This window comes from Osmerus mordax, chromosome 8 (assembly GCF_038355195.1).
Source record: "Osmerus mordax isolate fOsmMor3 chromosome 8, fOsmMor3.pri, whole genome shotgun sequence".
NCBI lineage: Eukaryota > Metazoa > Chordata > Actinopteri > Osmeriformes > Osmeridae > Osmerus > Osmerus mordax.
In genome coordinates this window covers 7,244,176-7,262,643 of record NC_090057.1, presented here as the reverse complement: position 1 = coordinate 7,262,643, position 18,468 = coordinate 7,244,176, and the positions used below count along the sequence as shown (strand labels likewise).

Genomic DNA, 18,468 nt, shown 5'->3' with positions numbered 1-18,468 from the left:
TTATGTTATTTATGACATTGTAAGAAGTATTCCTACACGGAAACAGCACAAACAAAATCAGTTGTGTTAACTTTATATAGGAAGGGAATAGGAAATTGCATGTTACAATGTTACATTGTTGGGTAAAAACCCCAAACAGGTCAAGGTTCAAACACTCCACAGTCGAGCACCTTACACTCCTGCTTTGGTCTCTCGTTGTAGGTTTGGACTTCCTCTAGTTTCTTCAGAACCTCTGTGCCTTCTATCACTTCACTGAAAAAAAGGAAACATTTTCAGCAGAGTACATGTTTAGACCTCTGCTCTGTCACGGTCATTCAACTGTCATTCAGAAGAGGAAGAATGTTTTGATAAATAAAGACAAAAGAAAGAGAGAAACTGAAAATAAACAGATATTATCTCAAAGCCTTCCAATGAGTCACAAACCCAAAAGCCACATATTTCCTGTCCATCCAATTGGCCGGCTGCAGGGTTATGTAGAACTGGGAGCCGTTGCTATGGGGACCCTTGTTGGCCATCCCCAAGATGCCTCGTTTACTATGGGAGACCGCAAAACTCTCATCTAGAAGGAATAGAGTATGGGTTGGTTTACTGATATTCAAACACAAACATGTATGAGTGTGAGGTTTAACAAGGTTCATATCCTTTTTACCCTCAAATGTGGGTCCGTAGATCGACTCCCCACCAGTGCCTTTGGCTAATGGAAAAATATCTGTGAACAAAAGATTTAATGATGTCATCACTCATAATCACCATGTGGAATGATGAATTTGAGAATTATACACATATAGTAGCTTATTACATTTTATGGCAGTGCCATTCTGTCTCTGAACACTGAGTATACTGTACGGTTAACAACAAAAATAAAAAACACTATAAAATATTGATATAGAGTGGCTGTCGTCAGTTATACTAATGGGTTAAATACATAGATACAAGTTTTTAATCTTGAACAAAGTGCTAATAAATGTTATTTAAACAGAAAAGAGCCATACCTCCCCCTTGTATCCAGCCATTGGGCACCACTCTGTGAAACAATGAACCCTTGTAGGTCAGCAAGAGATCATTATTTGACAAGCCTTCCTCACCAGTGCACAGAGCCTGGAAGTTTTTACACGTCTTTGGGCAGAGATCTGAGTACAACTAGAGAGAGTGAAGACACTGTCGTAAAATTTTTTTTTTTGCTAAGGATGCTTTCCCCCTCCATTTAGCCAGAAATACCATCTCAATCATGACTTCCTCTATCCATTTAGTCTTATCTGAGCAGTGCAAATGAGAAATTAAAGCTGTATAAAGTGCAAAACAAGAAGAGTTGCCTCACTTCAAATAGTAACCTTCCAACTGCTTCCCCTCTGATGGTAATGTCTATGTAAACAAAGGTGTGCTGTGGAGAAATAAGGGAGCAAAAAACAAACATATATTTATGATGTTCCCTAATGCAAACTGCGTCATGCAAAGCACCTAAATTACATTTGATACATTGTCTTTTTACACAAATTAATCCTGGCCTTTTCACTTCTATACTTATGGACTTAGTGGATCGTTAAATGGGAAATGACAACATACTGTTGTTTGACCGTAACAGTGAGTGGACAGAATTTGGTACTTGCAATGTCATATCAAACTGCTGTGTCTATGCTTGTATTTCATTCTATGGACTTGCCCCAGTGCCACGAAGGTGTTTGGAGTAGAAGTCCTCAGCGAGGGCCAGGTAGAGAGCATGTGGTCGAATGAAGGTAAAGTCCCACTCCTTCACAGCCCAGCCAGCCAGATCCTTCTCATCACCAAGGAGACCGTTGTTTACGAAACACATTAGGTGGCTGGAGTACTGCCATATTTCCCCCCTCAGTTCCTTGGTTTTGAAAGTGTTGAAGAATGTTTTTATTTTTCATTCAGAGGTTTATAATAAGAAGGTTGTTGAATAATGCACTTTCAGCTGGAGGGGAGAGACAACACACTGTGTAGTACAGTGCTGTTTCGTTTGATTCCACTAGACATGCATTTCTAAAGGAAAATTATGTCATCTGAAACTGCACGTTTTTAAAGCATACATAGTACTCTTTCAATCAAAACTGATGAAAATACCCACCCTTTTCTTATTGCTTAGATATGCATGCCAGTCACATTCAAATAATGGCTGAATAGTTGGATCCAAGAAGGAGTTGGGAAACTTCAATTTCAGTCCCTGGGTTGAAAGAGAAACTTAAAGCAGCTCAATCAGCAGAAGACTAGTAGCTACAGTACATCATCTTTCCATGCATGCCATGAAAAGTGTTTCATATGCATTTTAGCTAGCTAGCTAACTACTTCAGTGTTGTCAACTTGCAGAACTTTAGAATGAAGTAGTTACCTCAGCAATGCCCTTAGCGATTTGAAAATTATGAACTTTCATCAAACCGACAATTTCTATATGTACTTTGGAAGTCATGATGGCTCGTCTTGACAAACTCCCTGGTGCCTGTGTCAGTAAACAAGACAGTCGTCTCCATGGTAACGATGCCTCGGGGTCGCACAGAAATGACGTTGTAGCGGTCCTCTCAATTTTTGTTACGCACGCTACCATAAAAGATTAGGCTTACATATTGATAATAAAGCACAAAATAAAACATGTCCACAATAGGTAGATGATAGGTATGTTTAATAAGTGCTTACAAAACTCTCACAACGTTCTCCAGAAAAAAATCCTAAATGTAACAAAGCACTTTTTTCACAGCAGTTTTAAAAGAGACAGTTTCATGTATTTATTGAGACCACATGACAATGAAAGTAGGCTAGTCATGGACAGTGTGACTGCTGCATGAGCTTCGGAATACTATAGCACACCGGCAGCAGTCCCAGGTGAATCGCCAAATGCCAAGAACCTGTGCAGCTTGAACTCAAAGTCAATGGGCTGCTCCCTGGGGGCCTTGTACTCCCTGGTCATTGTAGACCCCAGGTAAGAGATCAGTTCGCAATTCTCCTCAAACGATGCTAGCTTCCTCTTGTACTTTTTACGGACATAGTCTGAGTTGTTGGGGTTGAAGGCTGAGGAGCAGAAGAAGAGTGTTGAAAAAGAGCAATGATGTCTGGAGAATCATGTGACTAAGTCAGACACAGATTCTAGTGATAATGATGACATGTGACCTCAGAACACTGTGTGACATAAGGCTGGCACAGTGTGTTAAATGTCCCAGAGGTATCTCTGTGTGCTCGTCATACCTTTCAAATAGAAGGCCAGATAGAGGAGAGACGACCTCTTCACACTGAGGAAAGGGAACTTGGGTTTGAGACACCCAACAGCAGTCAGGCCTTTGATGATTGCTCTAGCAACACCCTGATACAGAAAATATATTCCATAAAACACTTCCATTCGGGTTCAGATCACAATAATAGCCACATACAGTATCTCTGTAAACAGTGATTAAATCTGATCAATATAATATGTTGTAAAGGGCCCAATGGAATATATTTTCAAGGAGACGCTGACCTGGTAACACCCAGAATTCCTGGCGACGCCTTAGGTTGAATAATACATGTATATCCTATATTTAACCTAGGCGACTCCCCTGCAGCCAGGTGTGGGAGGTGTGTGAGAGCCAGTCTCACCTGTTCTAGGTATCCCAGCATGGGGAGGGAGGTGAGATGCACAGGCTCACTCATGGGGGGCAGCTTATCAGGCAGCCGTTGGTCCCAGTAAGTATCAGGCATTCTGAAGGGAGCAGGATTGCAAGGGTTGGTCATTGGTGTGACAAATGGGCTTGCATAAAGCCCTGATTTGATCCACCCAACCGTTGCACATGTTTGAATATATTTCATAGCAAGTCTTGATCCACCAAACCTTTGCACATGTTTGAATATATTTCATAGCAGCAGGTTATTTCATACATCATGTCATGTTGGAGTCTGACACTGTAATAGTGGGTTGGGCTCCATGACCTCTGACCTTAGGAACTTTACTTGTTTCTCCTCAGTCTCAAAGATGTAGATCCGTTCCTGGTATTCCACAGCATGTTCCATGCTTCCACGGACCAGCGCCTCATACCTGTACAGAGTTCAGGCTCAGACCAGTACCCCAGTGGGTTGGTAGGCCAGAGTTTCCCATAAATCGATTTATTTTTGGCGCGACCCCAAAAAATTCACCACCACAAATGTATAAACATTTTTTTTTCTTTACTGTTTAAACATGGCAACAAAAAAAAAACGTTTAAGTGGTGGAAAGCTTACCTCTGCCTCCCGTCCAGGAAGGAGACAGGGCAGTATCCCTTCATCTCCACCTGCTGGGGGAACCTGCCCTTCACCTGGGAGAGTGTCAGCTTCCTGGGCAGCATGCGGGGAGGGGGCAGAGGGTGAGGGCAGCCTGGGATCACAAACTGCTCTGGCATGGCCAGGAAGAGCTGTGGTGAAGCAGGATAGGAAGAAGGTAGGAGGAAGAGAATGAGCTTTGTACATTGTTTTGCGTGCGGCTTCTCAGATGTGACATTCTGCAACACACAGCTCACTCTAGGACTGTTTTATCATGTGTGGGACCCACGTTTAAGTGCTCTTGTGAGCACATCTTGTAATAGTGTCCTCTGAATTCAGCGGCCAGCTCAAGGGATGTTATGTCGGAGCAGTCCACCAGATGGCGATGAAGGGCCAGGCTGACGGGGCAGTACTGGCTGAACTCCCCAAGACGAGACAGAAGCTCTTTGGGGGTGATGCACAGCCTGTCGATGCTGGCAGCCTGACCTGTAGGGGAACAGGGAGGTAGAGAGAGAGGTAGAGAGAGAGAAGACACATATTAAGAGAGGTATAACAGGGAGGAAGATAGTGCAGACCATATTGAATCGACTCATTTGAGAACCATCCTAAAAGCGTTCCAGTGGTGTCGCTGTGTTTCCTACCGAGTTGTATCTTCTCCAGGTAGGTGTGGATGTGTGTCATGCTGATGCGGGTCTCCTCCAGGACTCTGTTCCACACCCACCACTTGCTGTTGTTCCCGTCCAGCACCAACCAGTTCTGGTAGTGCTGCTGGTAGTACTGCTTCACGGCCTCCACCTCCCTCTTGAAGCTCGAGTTGCGGATGGTCAGGATCTGGGGGCTGCCATGCGTCAGGTGGGGCCTGACACCACACAGAGGGATCAACGCTTAAACCAGGGACATCAGGGACAACTTTGCATCTGCAGCCCCATGGTCTGTCTGAGGGAATCTGTTGTCTGTTGCCAGTTCTCTGTTTTCATAGTACAGTTCAAGTACAGTACTAGTACCGGAATTGTAAAGTATAGTACAGTACTAGTATTCATGTATTTCTAACCCCATCTGACCTGTTGGGTTTCATCTTGTCCCCAAGGGCTCTCTTGAGAACCTCCACTGTGTCTATCTGCAGCTCCACCACCCTCATGGGGATGATGCTGTGAGCCTCCATCAGGTCAGCCTGCCTGCAAGTCACAGGGAAGCCGTCCAGCACATACCTGGAGTGGGGTTACCAGGGAAGGAGAGGGGGGGGCATCTTTATGGTTAATACTTTCCAAGAAATGCATGCATCCATGCATATAGAAATGTCAGTAGACAATCCTACAAGAACACAACTCAGAATAACACCATACTATCTGGACTGAATGTGTCCGCCTACTGGCCTGCCTGCATGGCCACACATCTGCCTGTCTGCTTGCTTTGTCTGTCTGTCTGTCTGTCTGTCTGGCCTCCCTGGCATCTCACCCTCGGGTGCTGCACACCAGGCTCATGAGCGCCACCTCCAGGCACTGGATGGCCAGCTCGTCTGGCACGGTGAGGCCCTGTGAGAGGTAGCCGCGCATGTCGGCGGCCAGCTCCGTCTTGCCCTGGCTGCTCAGCACCATGCGCATCACGTCCCCGATCGACAGGCGCGCCAGCCCGTACTCACTGGCAAACATCCTCGCCACTGAGGAGAGACAGCGGAAGGCACGAGGCTCAGATTCACACTGGGTTTGTAGAGGTTGTTTTTGTATAGACCACAAGGACACTTTTTGCACTCATTCCTTATATTCCATGATATTGTTTCTACAAAATAATGAAAATACAGATACCTGTGGTTTTTCCAGACTTGGGGGGCCCTACTATGGCCAGTTTCACGGGCAGGGAGGAGTTGGGCTTGGGCTGCTTCAGGTATTTGATGGGGTTGACCATGAAGGTGTTGCGAGTCTCCTTGGAGGCGAAGAAGTAGATGAACTGGTGCAGGAGGACAGCGTAGGTGGTGTTAATGGGGCCCTGCATGGGCTGGATCAGGTCTCCCTCTGTGAACTGTGGGAGGACAGGAAGAGAACCTGCTGTCTGCTATCAGCTGCCACACAACACCACACACTGGGAGCAGCACAGAAACAAAGTTTAGACTTTAAATGGGGGCTAGCTAGGCAGACAGACAGGCAGGCAGACAGGGATGCAAGGTTGGCCACACAGACGGACAGAGAACTGACCCTGACTGGGTCCCAGCAGCCATAGGCGGTGGGGTACTTGTAGGAGAAATGGATCAGCTTGCGGGCCAGGGAGTAGCTGAGGGGCTGGCACTTCAGGAACAGGGCTTCTCTGTTTGACAGCAGAGGCTGGACCTTCTGGAGCAGCTGGTAGCGTACAATCCTGGGCTTACGGCCGGCGCTGATAGTCTGTCTGGGAATCTGGTTCTCCATCAGCAGGTCCTGGAGAACACAGGCAGACAGGTGAACTTTTGTATCAGTGTGTTTATACAAGTGTGTGTATATTGGAGAGAGTATGTTTGTTTGTCTCTGTGTGTGTGTGTGTGTGTGTCTGTATGAGTGTATTTGTACGAGTGTGTGTGTGTGGTAGTGTGTGTACAGTGTGTGTCTGTACCATAATCCGGTTCAGGTTGTTGTCGTCTGACTCGAAGCGTTCTCCTATCTCCACCTCCAGCCTCTCCGCGGCCGCCTCCTCCGTCTCCTCGTCATCCCCATCCTCGTCCTCCTCCGGGGGGAACTCCTCCAGCAGCATGGCCTCCACCTCATCCTCCATGTCTTCCCCCTCCTCCTCGAAATCCTCCGGGTCCTCGTCCTCATCCTCGTCCTTGATCTGCAGAGGGGGGCACAGGTCAGATCAGGGGTGCGGTCTGTGATACGCAGGCATACGGCACATACCCACCAGGATGTCCCGTTTTGCCCAGGGAAACGCACAGTGATAATGAGGTGTGGGATGGCACGGGGAGAAGGGGGCCTTTGGTAAACTGACTTGCTTCATACACTGCTGAGTAATACAGACTACAGTGTCATGTGATCAAGGCTGGGGAGAGGGTCACCTTCATGGAGGGCTGTTTGGAGTGTTCTGCTACAAGCTCTGCTCTTCTCTTGGTGATGGCATCCTCCTGCAGAGAGAGAGAGAGAGAGAGACAGAGAGAGAGAGAGAGAGAGAAATAGAAAGAAAGAAAAAAGAATAATAGTAAAAAAAAGGTGTGTGTACGACAACAATGGGACTGTTGAGTGAAAGAGAGCAGTAAGGACAACGAGGCAGCAGAATCAACGTCACTTGGTACCCATCCCTCAACCTCTCTCGCCCCCTCTCTCTCTCTCATCCTGCCCTGTCCAGCAGGTGAAGTCGTCTTCCTCACCCGTATTTTGCGCCGAAGCTCTTTGACTTGTCTGAGCTGCTCCCTGCGCCGCCCGCGGCGTTCTCTCCACCTGGCGAGGCGGGGAGGGAGCAGGCGCCAGGCCACGTCCGCTGCCTCCACCGCCATGACCACGGCGGCGTCGGGGAACAGCTGCCGCTCCCCCATGAACTGGAACTCGTCGCTGTTGTGGGGGAAGCCCTCCAGGATGAACCCAGTAGACCTGGGGACAGGGTGGATGGAGGACAGGAGGGATGGAGGACAGGAGGGAGGGAGGGAAGAAGAGAGGAAGGAGAGGGATTAAGTGAGAGAGGAAGGTGGAGAATGCTTTAGCAAGGATTCATATGTATCCTTATGTGTGTGTGTTGCACAAGTCCAGTGTTTAGGTGTAATGTACTTCTCCAGTGGGCAGACGTACTTGTAAGGCTCCTGGTCCCAGAACTGTGGCAGGACCATCTCCAGGATCTCTGCTGGCAGAGGGTCTCCATCAAACAGGTAAGACTTGATGGCCTCCTCTTCATCTGTCAGCACCACCTCCTGACAGCACCAGACAACAAACACACAAAGTCATATTTATGTATTTATCTATTATCCACAAAGCTTCCAGGAGGAGGGTGGTGGTAGGGGAGTTGGGGGTTAGAATATGCTAACATGTACACCTTTATGACACCATTATCTGAATTGAGCTGAATTTCCTGGTGAAATAATTCTACATTTACATTTAGCAGACGCTCTTATCCAGAGCGACTTACAGTAAGTACAGGGACATTCCCCAGAGGCAAGTAGGATGAAGTGCCTTGCCCAAGGACACAACGTCAGTTTGCATGACCGGGAATCGAACTGGCAACCTTCGGATTACTAGCCCGATTCCCTCACCGCTCAGCCACCTGACTCCATACAACCAGACTACATAACCAGTCTATATATTCTTCTGAAGCACACTCTGTTGAGAAGATATGAAATGTGTCATCACACGCCTCTCCAGCAGGTTCCTCGTGGGGGACGCCCTTCCTGTCAGAGGTGTCTGTGTCCTCCTCGTCCTCAGAGGGGGGCGCCCGGCCCTCGGCCTGCTCCAGGAGGCCCGCCAGCTCCTCGGGGGGCTCCTCGGGGGGCTCCACCTCGTCAGAGTAGGGCACGCGTGTCTGCGTCTTGGCCAGGATCATCTCTTGGAGACGTTCCCGGAACTGGATGTAGAAGATGCCCAGCTTCTCTGCCAGCCACTTGCCATGGGTGGTCTTCCCTGACCCCCTGGTTCCTAGCAGGAAGATCCTCAGAGCTGGAGGCTGGGGAAGGGGAGAGTGGACAATGGACTTGCCTGTGAAGTAACTACGGTGATGGTTAGGAAACACAAAGATAGAGATAGAGATAGATAGAGATAGAGATAGAGAGAGAGGGGTGTTAAGAGAGGCAACTCATTATCTTGTCACCGCCTCATCTCCTCACTGCTATTGCAACAACTGCCTATATTTCTCTTTTCTGTAGGTCTTTCTTAGATTGTTTTCATCATCCTCTACTCCTTCCCGGTAATCCCTTAACCCCCTCCCTCCCTTCTTCCCCCTCTCTGCACCCCCACCTGTACCTGTAGTAGGTGAGTGCGGGCAACGTATTCCTCTGGACGGTTGAGGAAGCGGTCTCGGGTCTCAGGGCTGGTGAAGTAGAAGATCTTCTCCCGGTACCTGGCAGCGTTTTCATCTGGACAGGGCACCAGCACGCCCCTCTCCTTCAAGGCCACGGGGCAGAAGTTCCGGGTGTCCCCCATCACTCTCTTAGACGCGGCATCTTCCTGGGACAGGCCACCCCGGGGCGAGAAGAGAGGGGAGGAAAAGGGACAGGAAGAAGAGGAGTGATGTCATCAACGTGGAACTGAAATCTGTATGGAACTGACTGGTTTTAAACAGTCCAATATCTTTCCTGTTGTGGCTGTATATAGTTTAAATGCATGTAGTTCTGTTGTGAGAGGCTGACGAACTTCAGTCTCCTGGACTTGCTCCTCCTCAACTTTCTCCATCTTCTCCAGGTCAGCCAGGGCCTGGATGACCTCCTCCTCCTCATCCAGGTCGACCCCAGACAGCTCCCAGCCCACGTACCTGAAAGGCTCTGGGGAACACACAGACACTATGCTGAAAAATGCATCTCTCACGCTCCCAGCTCATCACTCTTCCTCAACAACACACACACACACACACACATCCCTACACTCACTCTCCATCTGGAGGACCATCTCATTGAGCAGCTCCTCCGGGCTCTTGCCAGCGATCTCCAGTACAGAGTAAACCCCTGTGATAGACGTTTCCATACCCTCCCAGTCCATCACAAACAGCTTCAGCTGCTGCTTGAAGCCATCCATCTCTGGGCCATCAGGGTAGCCCCTCTCCAAAACTGCAGGTAGACTCACCACTAGGGCGAGAGAGAGAAGTGGGGGTGAGGGAGAGGCGGGGGGGGGGGGGGGGGGGAGGAGAGAGAGGCAGAGGGAAGAGAGAGGCCAAAAACATTGAGAGGTGGGGAGCATAAGAGAGGTAGGGAGGAGAGATGGGAGGGAAGAGAGAGGTGGGGGGAAGAGTGGGGTGGTGGTGATGGGGTAGACTAATGTCAAGTAAGGGGTGAGGCAGATAGAAACTCAGAGTTGAATGTTGGAGGTTGAGACTGAGGGGGATGAAGATATGCGTTCCAATGTGTCTTCACCTTCCTCTTTGATGCTGACAGTGCGAGGGCCTGTCTCTGTGTGATCAGAATCTGGTTTGGCTGCGCCTTATAAAAAGACACACAACATCCTCATTCAGCTGGAGTAGAACACACTGAGAAGACAAACTAGGTTCTCACACTCAAGCCAATCCTGAGAGAACCTGAGCCAAAAACAAGCAGTTTGATTCGAGTGTGGCGTTACCCTCAACTTCCTCTTCCACCACAGCAAGCTTGGCCTGGGCATCCACAGCCTTAGGCTCCACCCCTGCCTCAATCTGCTGTCTGCGTCTGAACACCACAGGAAACACAGGAGGAGACTGAAACTGGCTCTGCTGTGTGGCCATATTGGCTCAGCAGAGGCGAAATGGTGCCTTAGCTAGCTACCATTTTGGTTCTACTCACAAAGCATCACTGGCTCTCTCGTTCTCTTCCCGTTGGAGCCTGAGAATGACAGCCTGGTGAACCTCCTCCTTGTTCCGCTCGTACAGCCTCGTCAGAACTGTCTTACCTGGGACAAAACCACTCTGGGTAAGCTCTCACATAAACCAAGCAGCACTTTCTCTGAAGTTTACACAAATCTTTTCTCCTGCCGGTTTTACCCTCACCGTCGTTGTCCTTCAGGCAGAAAAGAATGTCGGGCATGATCCCTGCGTGGACTTCCTGTATGGTGGCCAACTGAGCCCTGTTCCTTGGAAAGTTGTCAAGCACCCAGCCTCTCTTGATCTCTGAACTGGCATCTGCTGCTTCAATCTGGAATAAACATCAACGACATTACATCTACTATTTATTCTTTCTCTCAAACTAATTTGGTGTTCCCAAGGCGTTCTAAGAGTTCCAACCGGTTATCGAGGGAAAGCTTTTATCAGAAGTACCTGTCTAATGCGCTTCTCTAGAACCTCAGCATACAGGTCGAGAGAGGGTGGGGCTGTATTTTGCTCCATCCCTCTCAGTGCCTCCTCCACGATGGCCTTCACCTCCGGATGGTTAGCTGTCACCAGTGGCATTTCTGCATCCAGGCAACAGCACACTCATGGTGAATAACGGTAAACTAAAGGATTCTATGACACTACCGCGACAACAGTTTGTACTGAAGTGTTTGTGAAGCGAACTCTCCGAATCTATGGAGTGGGTGGTCATCTCTGTTAGATGGCATAAGAGATCAAATGGCATGACAGAATGACTAGTCAGATTTGAGGTGGAGAGACCAGATCCTCACCTGAATCCTCAGGCGCCGTCTCACTAATGACGGGACTCACTTCCACTAAGAGGGAAAACAGGCATGTTTACCTTCACCACTTGTTTACATCTTGTTTACATCTTCCTCTACCTTCCACCATCAAGATGGCGTCATTCTCATATGCTCATACTCATCGTTGTTAATATCATACATCATCGCTACTGCCGCCACCATCATCTTTGTAATCCTGATCGTCACGTTCATCAGTGTCATCATCCTCACCCTCCCTATGATCATCATCCTCATCCCCACCACCATCATCCTCAGTACCAACTCACTCTGGCCATTGGTAGCATTCATCTCCATTTTGGCTCTGATCTTCTCTATGGCCTGCTGGGTTACATCTTGTCTGACCTTCTCCAGCATTTCCTGTCTGAGCTTGGTTACAACAGGCTCCGTCAGGGCCTCCAGGTCCAACAGCTCTGCTCCATAGTTCTGGGCCAGCAGGGCGCACAGCGTGCTCTTCCCCGAGCACGGGGGCCCGATCACAGACACCTTGCAGGGTGGCCTGGGCATGGGCGGCAGGAGGTACTGCCGGGGGTTGGTCATGAACTTGTCCAATGCCTCCTTGGAAGCCATGATGTAGATTTTATCCAGGAAGCTTCCAGTGGGGGAGGGTGGTGGTGGGGGAGATCGTTTGGTTGGGGGTTAGAATGTGCAAAGACATATACTTTTATTACACTATTATATACACACACATGGATGTGAGCACACACACACACCTCGTAAATGCTTTTTTTGAATGCACACACACTCCACTCACCCCACAGAGAACTCTGGCTTGCCCTTGATGATATTGCCCTCCTTCAGTGCCACAGGGCAGGCTCTGCACCAGCGGCTCCTCCTCCACCTGAACCCAGGGGCCACCGTCTTGCAGGAGGCCAGAGTCCGCAACAACTCCTCCTGAGGGAGGAAGTCACAAGCCAGGGGTCAGGGTTCACAAGTGAAGGTCCAAGTCAGAGCTGAGCACAGCCTTTCAGGACTTGACAACGTCCTATAACCCCGGGCCGACATGACTGTTTCAGAGGTGTGTCTGACCGTGTCAATCTCATCGGGCAGCTCCTCCTCCTCCAGCTGGAGCAGGCGAATGGGAACAGCCGCCGACCTCACCGCCATGGACTCCAGACGGGACAGCACAGACTAGGCGAGAGCCCCACAGAACAGCTGATGAAACCTTGGCTAAGGCATTAAGACTTCCACTATGAAAGCTTCCCTTCCTTGGTAAACCAAATAGTCTCACCATAAAGAGCTCTTCTGTGGTTTTATTTCCATCCAGCTCAAACAGGTAGAGGGGGTTATGGTCTGCCATGTAGTCCTGCCAACAGACAGACAGCAGGGTAGACATTGTGATAACAACACTTACCCTTTGTGGTGTCATGTTGAATGTCTTTGGTCAGGAACCTAGAAGATGGTTATGCGTCGATCAAGTGAATAATATGCGTTGAAGTGAATCAAGCAGATAATGGTGTGTGTGTGGTCCTACTGATCTGACCTCCAAGGGTCTAAGCATGGTGTCTTTGTACAGCAGGATTCTTTGGTGAGCGTTTTTTGGAAAGTATTCTGGTGTCCGCACCAACTGGATGATCATTTCCTTCTGAAGTTCCCGCTCCACCTTGCCAAAGGAACAAATAAAAACATACAAAACAGATTAACCACATTAAGGTGAATCTTTGCAGCACTTCAGGTCAATGGCATGGGTTGGATGTACAAACTCAAAGAACTGCATATACATTTTGAATATGAATGAGCCAAAATCATCTCCTCTCACCTCCTCCTCTACCTCCTCCAGTGGCTCCTCTTCTTCCTCCCCCTCCTCCTCCTCAGCATCACTCCTCTTCTTGGTGGTTTCCTTCTTGACCAGGTCCCACTGCTCTCTCAGGAACACCCGGCCTGTCTCTGGGTGCTGCCGCTGGCCAGTCTGCCGGCGGATCAAGTCTCTGTCTGGACACTGGGGCCGGTGGGCGGGGGGGTAGACGCACAGCAGACCAGTAAGCATTACCTTACCGCCACACACAGTAAGCACCAATATATGTTGAATACAGTATCGTGATTGATTACTCCATTTCCTTCATCTTTTCTAGATGCAGGGACAGAAGGAGACAGGAAGTGAGGTAACCTTGATGTTGATGATGAAATCAGGGGTCAGCTTCAGGTTCTTTATAAGCTCAATCTGATCCTGGATCTTCAGGTACTCCTCTGACAAGGAGGGCAGACAGCTCAGCACGTAGCCTGAGAAGCAACAGAGCCACATTACGGCCACTGCACACTTGACCTACAGTATCTCAAGACTTGTATACACTCTTGTCAACGTGTGTGTGTGTGTGTGTGTGTGTGTACAGTGGGGTAGGGTGAGCTGACATTACCGTAGTGCTTGACCTCTTGCGATTTGAGTCTGTCAAGAATTAACTGAAACATCATATCCTCTGGAATACTCTTCCCCTCGTTCAGAATATTCATGAGCTGAAACATGAGCCGTCATCAGGAAACATCAGGGACTGTAAATCTGCAGAGAATCTGCCTTGGCCTGAACAGAGACACTGCTCACCTCTATGCCTTTCTCTGTACGATCCTGGATGTGTAAATTCAGTAGTTCTGTGTCTGAAATGGTATACACATATTTTTTGAAGAGATGTGTGTCTCAAAATACTATCAGTGTTGAAGGGAAAATAGTATGAAAAACAAAGTGAATTAAGTATTTACCATCAACCAAGATACACTTCCAGGACTGAGACAGTTTTCTGGCAAGAGTAGATTTGCCAACCCCCTTGGAACAAGATTTCAAAAATAGATTTGTTATGTGGGTGTTTCTGAAAGGACTCGATTCAGTTTCTTTGTGTGTGTCAACTATGTATCTCACCGGCTTCCCAATAATGATGAAGCAAGTGGGTTTGGCAAGGAGAAGTGCCCTCTCAGCTTCATCCTCTATCAAGTTGTCCACATAACCATCCATGATGCTTTTAGGCAGGTCAGTAGGTCACCTTGCAGCTCCTATAGTATAGGTGTAGAGCTAACTTACTGTAGCTTCAATTAATATCGATTAATACATTGTATCAGTACTGTACAACCCCGATACAATTGTTTAACGATAAGTTTATGATACAAACCAAAAACAAGTGGCTAGCTAGTTAAGTATATGGCTAGCTGAACTAAAGCGATAGACTGGATAGTACTAGCTAACTGCGCAAATTAGCTTGCTGTGTCTGTCTGGGACTTTTCTCATACAGTACAGTATACATCGATCTAGACTAGCTGGTACTAGAGTACCAGTACACACCTAGCATACTAGTTTTCATTGAAGATCACTCACCACCAATTAATTTTTACCACACAAATGTCGCTGTTCTAAATATCAGCTAGATAAACTAGCTAGTTATATTTGCTTTCATAATTTGCTGTTTATTGTGTGTTATTCCTTCAAGTTACAGTAGCTAGCTCTATCCCTCTCTGAAAACTGTGTTGTCTGGTAACTATAGTAACCGGATTCAATGTGTTGGTACAATAAGCAAGTGGAAAGAACAACCATAGACATATATACATGTCTATGAGAACAACATCACAGAGAAACGTAAAACAAAACTAAAAGCAAGCGCTCCTTTACGTTTCTATAGGTTTGTTTCCTGACGTAAAATGTAATAGGCCTTCACATACGCTCAATTTACATGTAATTGACATTGTCTTCGATACCTCGGGCATTAAACCTTATTGACTGTGCGGGCACCCGTACCAGCTGAATTCCACTGGTACGTCTCAAATGGCTTTGGACATCAGCAAAAATCAATGTCACGTGATAAAGCGGGGCTCAACCAAGGATCTACATTTGGAAAATATTTCTTTAAAACTGTTGGGTTCAAAATAGTTATGCATTAGCTTTTAACTTACGACTCCACCGTGGAGTGGTCCCATGCGCTACGCACTTTGAAAACGGGTGCGAATATAATCCCCGGGTGCAACGCAGCATTACACAGTTTTCCTAAACAAGTAGACCTCATGACAGTCACCTGATCGTAACAAGTGTATGAGAGCAAAATACAGTGTGTGCAAACTATTCTGGAACAAATGAGAGTTTAAGATGCTATGACTTAATTTATTGATAGTGCACCTTTTTCGCGTTAAAAGTTTTTTTTGTGTGGATATTTGTATTGCGTGCCTTGCTTAACTGGACGACATTTGGTAAGCAAAAAGACTGGCTGTTTACAGGGAAGTATGAATGCTAGTGATGCTACTGTGTTCGGTGCCTGCTTTCGTATTTACCATTCGAGTAACGTTGCTTAATATCATGCTGATGGTATTTTTTCATCTCCCTTTGTTCCAGTTCTAAATGTTCTAGTCTTCGCACTACGAAGTCTACGCAGCTTCTTGCCCACCGTGTGCACCAAATCAGTCTGTTTTGTTGTAGGCTACCAAGAACATCGACTTCAACCCATATATCATGCCTTTAACGGCGGCGGTCATCAGCGGGGTGCAGAAGCTGGTTCTGTACGAAACCAGGGCTGTAAGTCCCATTATTATATAAACTGCTAGTTCCTTTCCACTAGAGTTTACTCCTCAGCAAAAGCAATTTACACTCGTCTAGCTACTTATCAGGGTCAAATGACCCTCTTTCTTTCCTTAACCACCCGACTAATAACAAAGTTATTATTATTGTTAACATCTAGTGTTTATGCCTGCTTTGACTCCTTCAAGGAATGCGTACAGCCTAAGCCACTAGATGGCAGCAAGGTAGAACAATAATTGCCAGATTTGTGCAGCGTAATTCCGAATTCTCGATAGCAGCTACTATCGAGAATTCGGTCATTATGAGATTTAAGATATTGCCTGTTTTAAAGAAACTCGTGAATACAGTTTCTACGTGCTCTCATGCAATATCATATGTTGGATCTAAAGGAGCAAACAAAAGCCAGTTTAACTACACTGCCATTTTAGTCACGTTGTTTTTCTTTGTACGTTTTGCATTAAACGTTACTTACAACCAAAGAGAGACCTAGCAAACGGCATTACAGTAACTTTTAAAGTATCGTTTTTATGTATTTTCTTGGCATTGACAAAGTGGCTGTACCATGTCAGCTCCAGCTGGTGGATGATTAAGAGATGTTCAGAAACTAGATCAAAACTTTATGCAATGAGGATATGTAGCAGAACAGGATGACACAGGCCTTTGTTCCAGTCTGTTCTGTCTGAAACACGTTATGTCTGGACGTTAAAGACCCAATCTCACACCAAAAAGAGATAAATAATGTTCTGTAGGTATACTCCTTACAAGCCAATTAGTACAGGGTCTCTATTATGCTGAGGTGTGTGTTAGATGTTCTCTTTAGTGTCAGAAGAAACTATTTTCTGTATGTAACACTGTCTTCAATTATAGTGTTCATTCTGGTCATTGATTTTCTAGTTTGAAACTGTCATCTCACTGTCCCTACTCATCCATGATTAACTCACCCATCCAAACAGCTGTCTCTGTTTGCATCTCTGTCTCACATTTGTCTACTGTTCATATCTTACCGGCTCACTTCAGAGATACTTTCTCGTGGGGAGCAATCACGCCCAGACCAAACATCGTGTTCTCAAAATTGACCGCACGGAACCTCGGGACCTTGTGATTATCGATGACAAGGTGAGATGCCATCCACACATGAACTATCCCAGTACTGTTGCATAACACAGAAGAGGATGCCTTGAGGTAAATTGTGCAATTTCACTCACCCTGGCCTAAGAGCCCTGCTGGGGACAGCTGAGATGATGGAAGCAGTTAGACTGCAGCTCTCCTCACTGTGATCATTCATTACTGCTCCAGAAACAAATCTATCGTCCTCTGCTTTAAATTTTATTCGGGGGGGGGGGGGGGGGGGTTGCCAGAACATCACCCCGCCATCCTCCCCCCTCCCCCACTGTACATGTTTTACAAGCTTTTCTGTGTAATGGTTAGCCTTACTTGTGTGCTACCTTGAGACCTGAGCCCTATTGTTGTGAAGTCCTTGTATTCCCATTTGTAAAGTTTCATGTGGTATGGAGGATGTCAGCAAGATTTAAGAGTTGTAAATTACATGCTATAAGGGTAGCTGTCATATATCTTGCTATATGATGCTGACACCTGATCTCCCTCTGGTCTAGCACGTGTACAGTCAACAGGAGGTCAGGGATTTGCTAGGGCGACTGGATCTTGGCAACCGCCCCAAGATGGGTCAGAAGGGCTCATCTGGCCTCTCCAGAGCTGTGTCTGCCTACGGCATCGTAGGTAAGAAAGAAAGAAAGAAAGCAACCACTTCCCTCACCCCCTTTCATTCAGGTTGCCGTGGGAACCTTGACCAGCCAGTCAGGGGATGTTTGTGGTCTGTGTTCTGGAGGTCTGGAACCTACTTCCAAAGCTGCTTCCTGTGTCTAAATGTAGCTAATTATTGGTGGCTCATGTCAGACTGAGGCAAAGGCTCTCGGATGGAGTTTGAAGGTCCCAATAAACAGCAGGGCTTCTTGTCATGAAAGCAGATAATGTGTTTTCTGTGAATAGCGTATGGAACTCTGTGTGAACTCATGTTCGGGCCATGTAGAGTAGAACTAACTGCAAGACCTCAGGAGCGAGCTTCTCTGTGTTTCTTCCCCTAGTAACAGCAGTTCTCCAGCCTGCCAATAAAGCACTGAGTGTTACTTTATCCTGGCCTATCCTTGGGTTGCCATAGGACCCGTCTTCAAGGGGCCCAGAATGACAATGTCATCGTTACTTCTCTTACAGTCCTCTTGGATGGAGTAGCAAATCAATGTTGTCACAGTCGTTCCGCCTTCACCTAATTACTTTTGCGTAATCTACCGCCTGTCCAATTTGGACATTTTTGCTTTTTGAAAGACAGTTGGCCTCCCTTTCCATTTCATCCATTAATAAAACATGACCCTACCATAGGAATCGATGGCAGCCCATTTGAATTATTACAGTAAGGAGGATGAGTTTAACCTATTTGCTTCCTAAATGTGTCTTTTGTATTAGAATCTCATTTGTCTGTCAGTGTCAGACTAGTTC

The 18,468-nt window shown here is 47.2% G+C and overlaps 3 protein-coding genes across 4 annotated transcripts in view; 1 reads left to right on the top strand and 2 right to left on the bottom strand.

Moving 5' to 3' along the window:
- Positions 1-102: 102 nt before the first annotated feature.
- On the bottom strand, positions 103-2,425 carry ppil6 (peptidylprolyl isomerase (cyclophilin)-like 6). The gene is made up of 8 exons (XM_067242108.1): positions 2,348-2,425; positions 2,087-2,182; positions 1,661-1,849; positions 1,319-1,381; positions 993-1,140; positions 650-709; positions 424-559; positions 103-252 (listed from the first exon to the last, which is right to left on the bottom strand). Exons 1-8 carry the CDS (start codon positions 2,423-2,425, stop codon positions 141-143), a joined length of 882 nt encoding a protein of 293 aa, XP_067098209.1. The 3' UTR covers positions 103-140.
- Positions 2,426-2,715: 290 nt separating this feature from the next.
- Positions 2,716-14,433, bottom strand: ak9 (adenylate kinase 9; the record flags this gene model as incomplete). The annotated part of the gene is made up of 36 exons (XM_067241694.1): positions 2,716-3,021; positions 3,196-3,310; positions 3,583-3,685; positions 3,920-4,018; positions 4,201-4,370; positions 4,508-4,704; positions 4,860-5,077; positions 5,280-5,426; positions 5,674-5,875; positions 6,021-6,234; positions 6,408-6,626; positions 6,799-7,014; positions 7,238-7,303; positions 7,547-7,766; positions 7,962-8,080; positions 8,521-8,826; positions 9,123-9,326; positions 9,513-9,640; positions 9,746-9,940; positions 10,226-10,291; positions 10,428-10,513; positions 10,628-10,733; positions 10,831-10,975; positions 11,098-11,231; positions 11,442-11,486; positions 11,741-12,063; positions 12,226-12,365; positions 12,501-12,602; positions 12,703-12,777; positions 12,955-13,074; positions 13,231-13,410; positions 13,579-13,691; positions 13,826-13,922; positions 14,008-14,060; positions 14,163-14,226; positions 14,320-14,433. Coding segments are annotated over 36 exons (5,313 nt in total), but the record flags the coding sequence as incomplete, so codon positions are not given.
- A 1,039-nt stretch (positions 14,434-15,472) lies between these two features.
- The window catches only part of fig4a (FIG4 phosphoinositide 5-phosphatase a), a 29,827-nt gene continuing 26,831 nt past the window's right edge, over positions 15,473-18,468 (top strand). Inside the window, exons 1-4 of one of the 2 annotated variants that reach the window (XM_067242291.1) lie at positions 15,473-15,632; positions 15,859-15,954; positions 16,975-17,073; positions 17,571-17,694. In XM_067242291.1, coding sequence (XP_067098392.1) covers positions 15,892-15,954; positions 16,975-17,073; positions 17,571-17,694 — 286 coding nt within the window. In that variant the 5' untranslated portion in view covers positions 15,473-15,632; positions 15,859-15,891. Of the gene's footprint in view, positions 15,633-15,774; positions 15,955-16,974; positions 17,074-17,570; positions 17,695-18,468 lie in introns of both variants that reach the window. The other variant, XM_067242290.1, reaches the window with a different exon arrangement.

Coding starts and splice junctions, on each gene's coding strand:
- ppil6 (XM_067242108.1), bottom strand. CDS start 2,425: ATGACTTCCAAAGTACATATAGAAATTGTCGGTTTGATGAAAGTTCAT. Junction 1,141..1,318: donor TTGGAAGGTTACTATTTGAA/GTGAGGCAACTC, acceptor CACTCTCTCTAG/TTGTACTCAGATCTCTGCCC. Junction 710..992: donor TGGCTGGATACAAGGGGGAG/GTATGGCTCTTT, acceptor TTTTGTTCACAG/ATATTTTTCCATTAGCCAAA.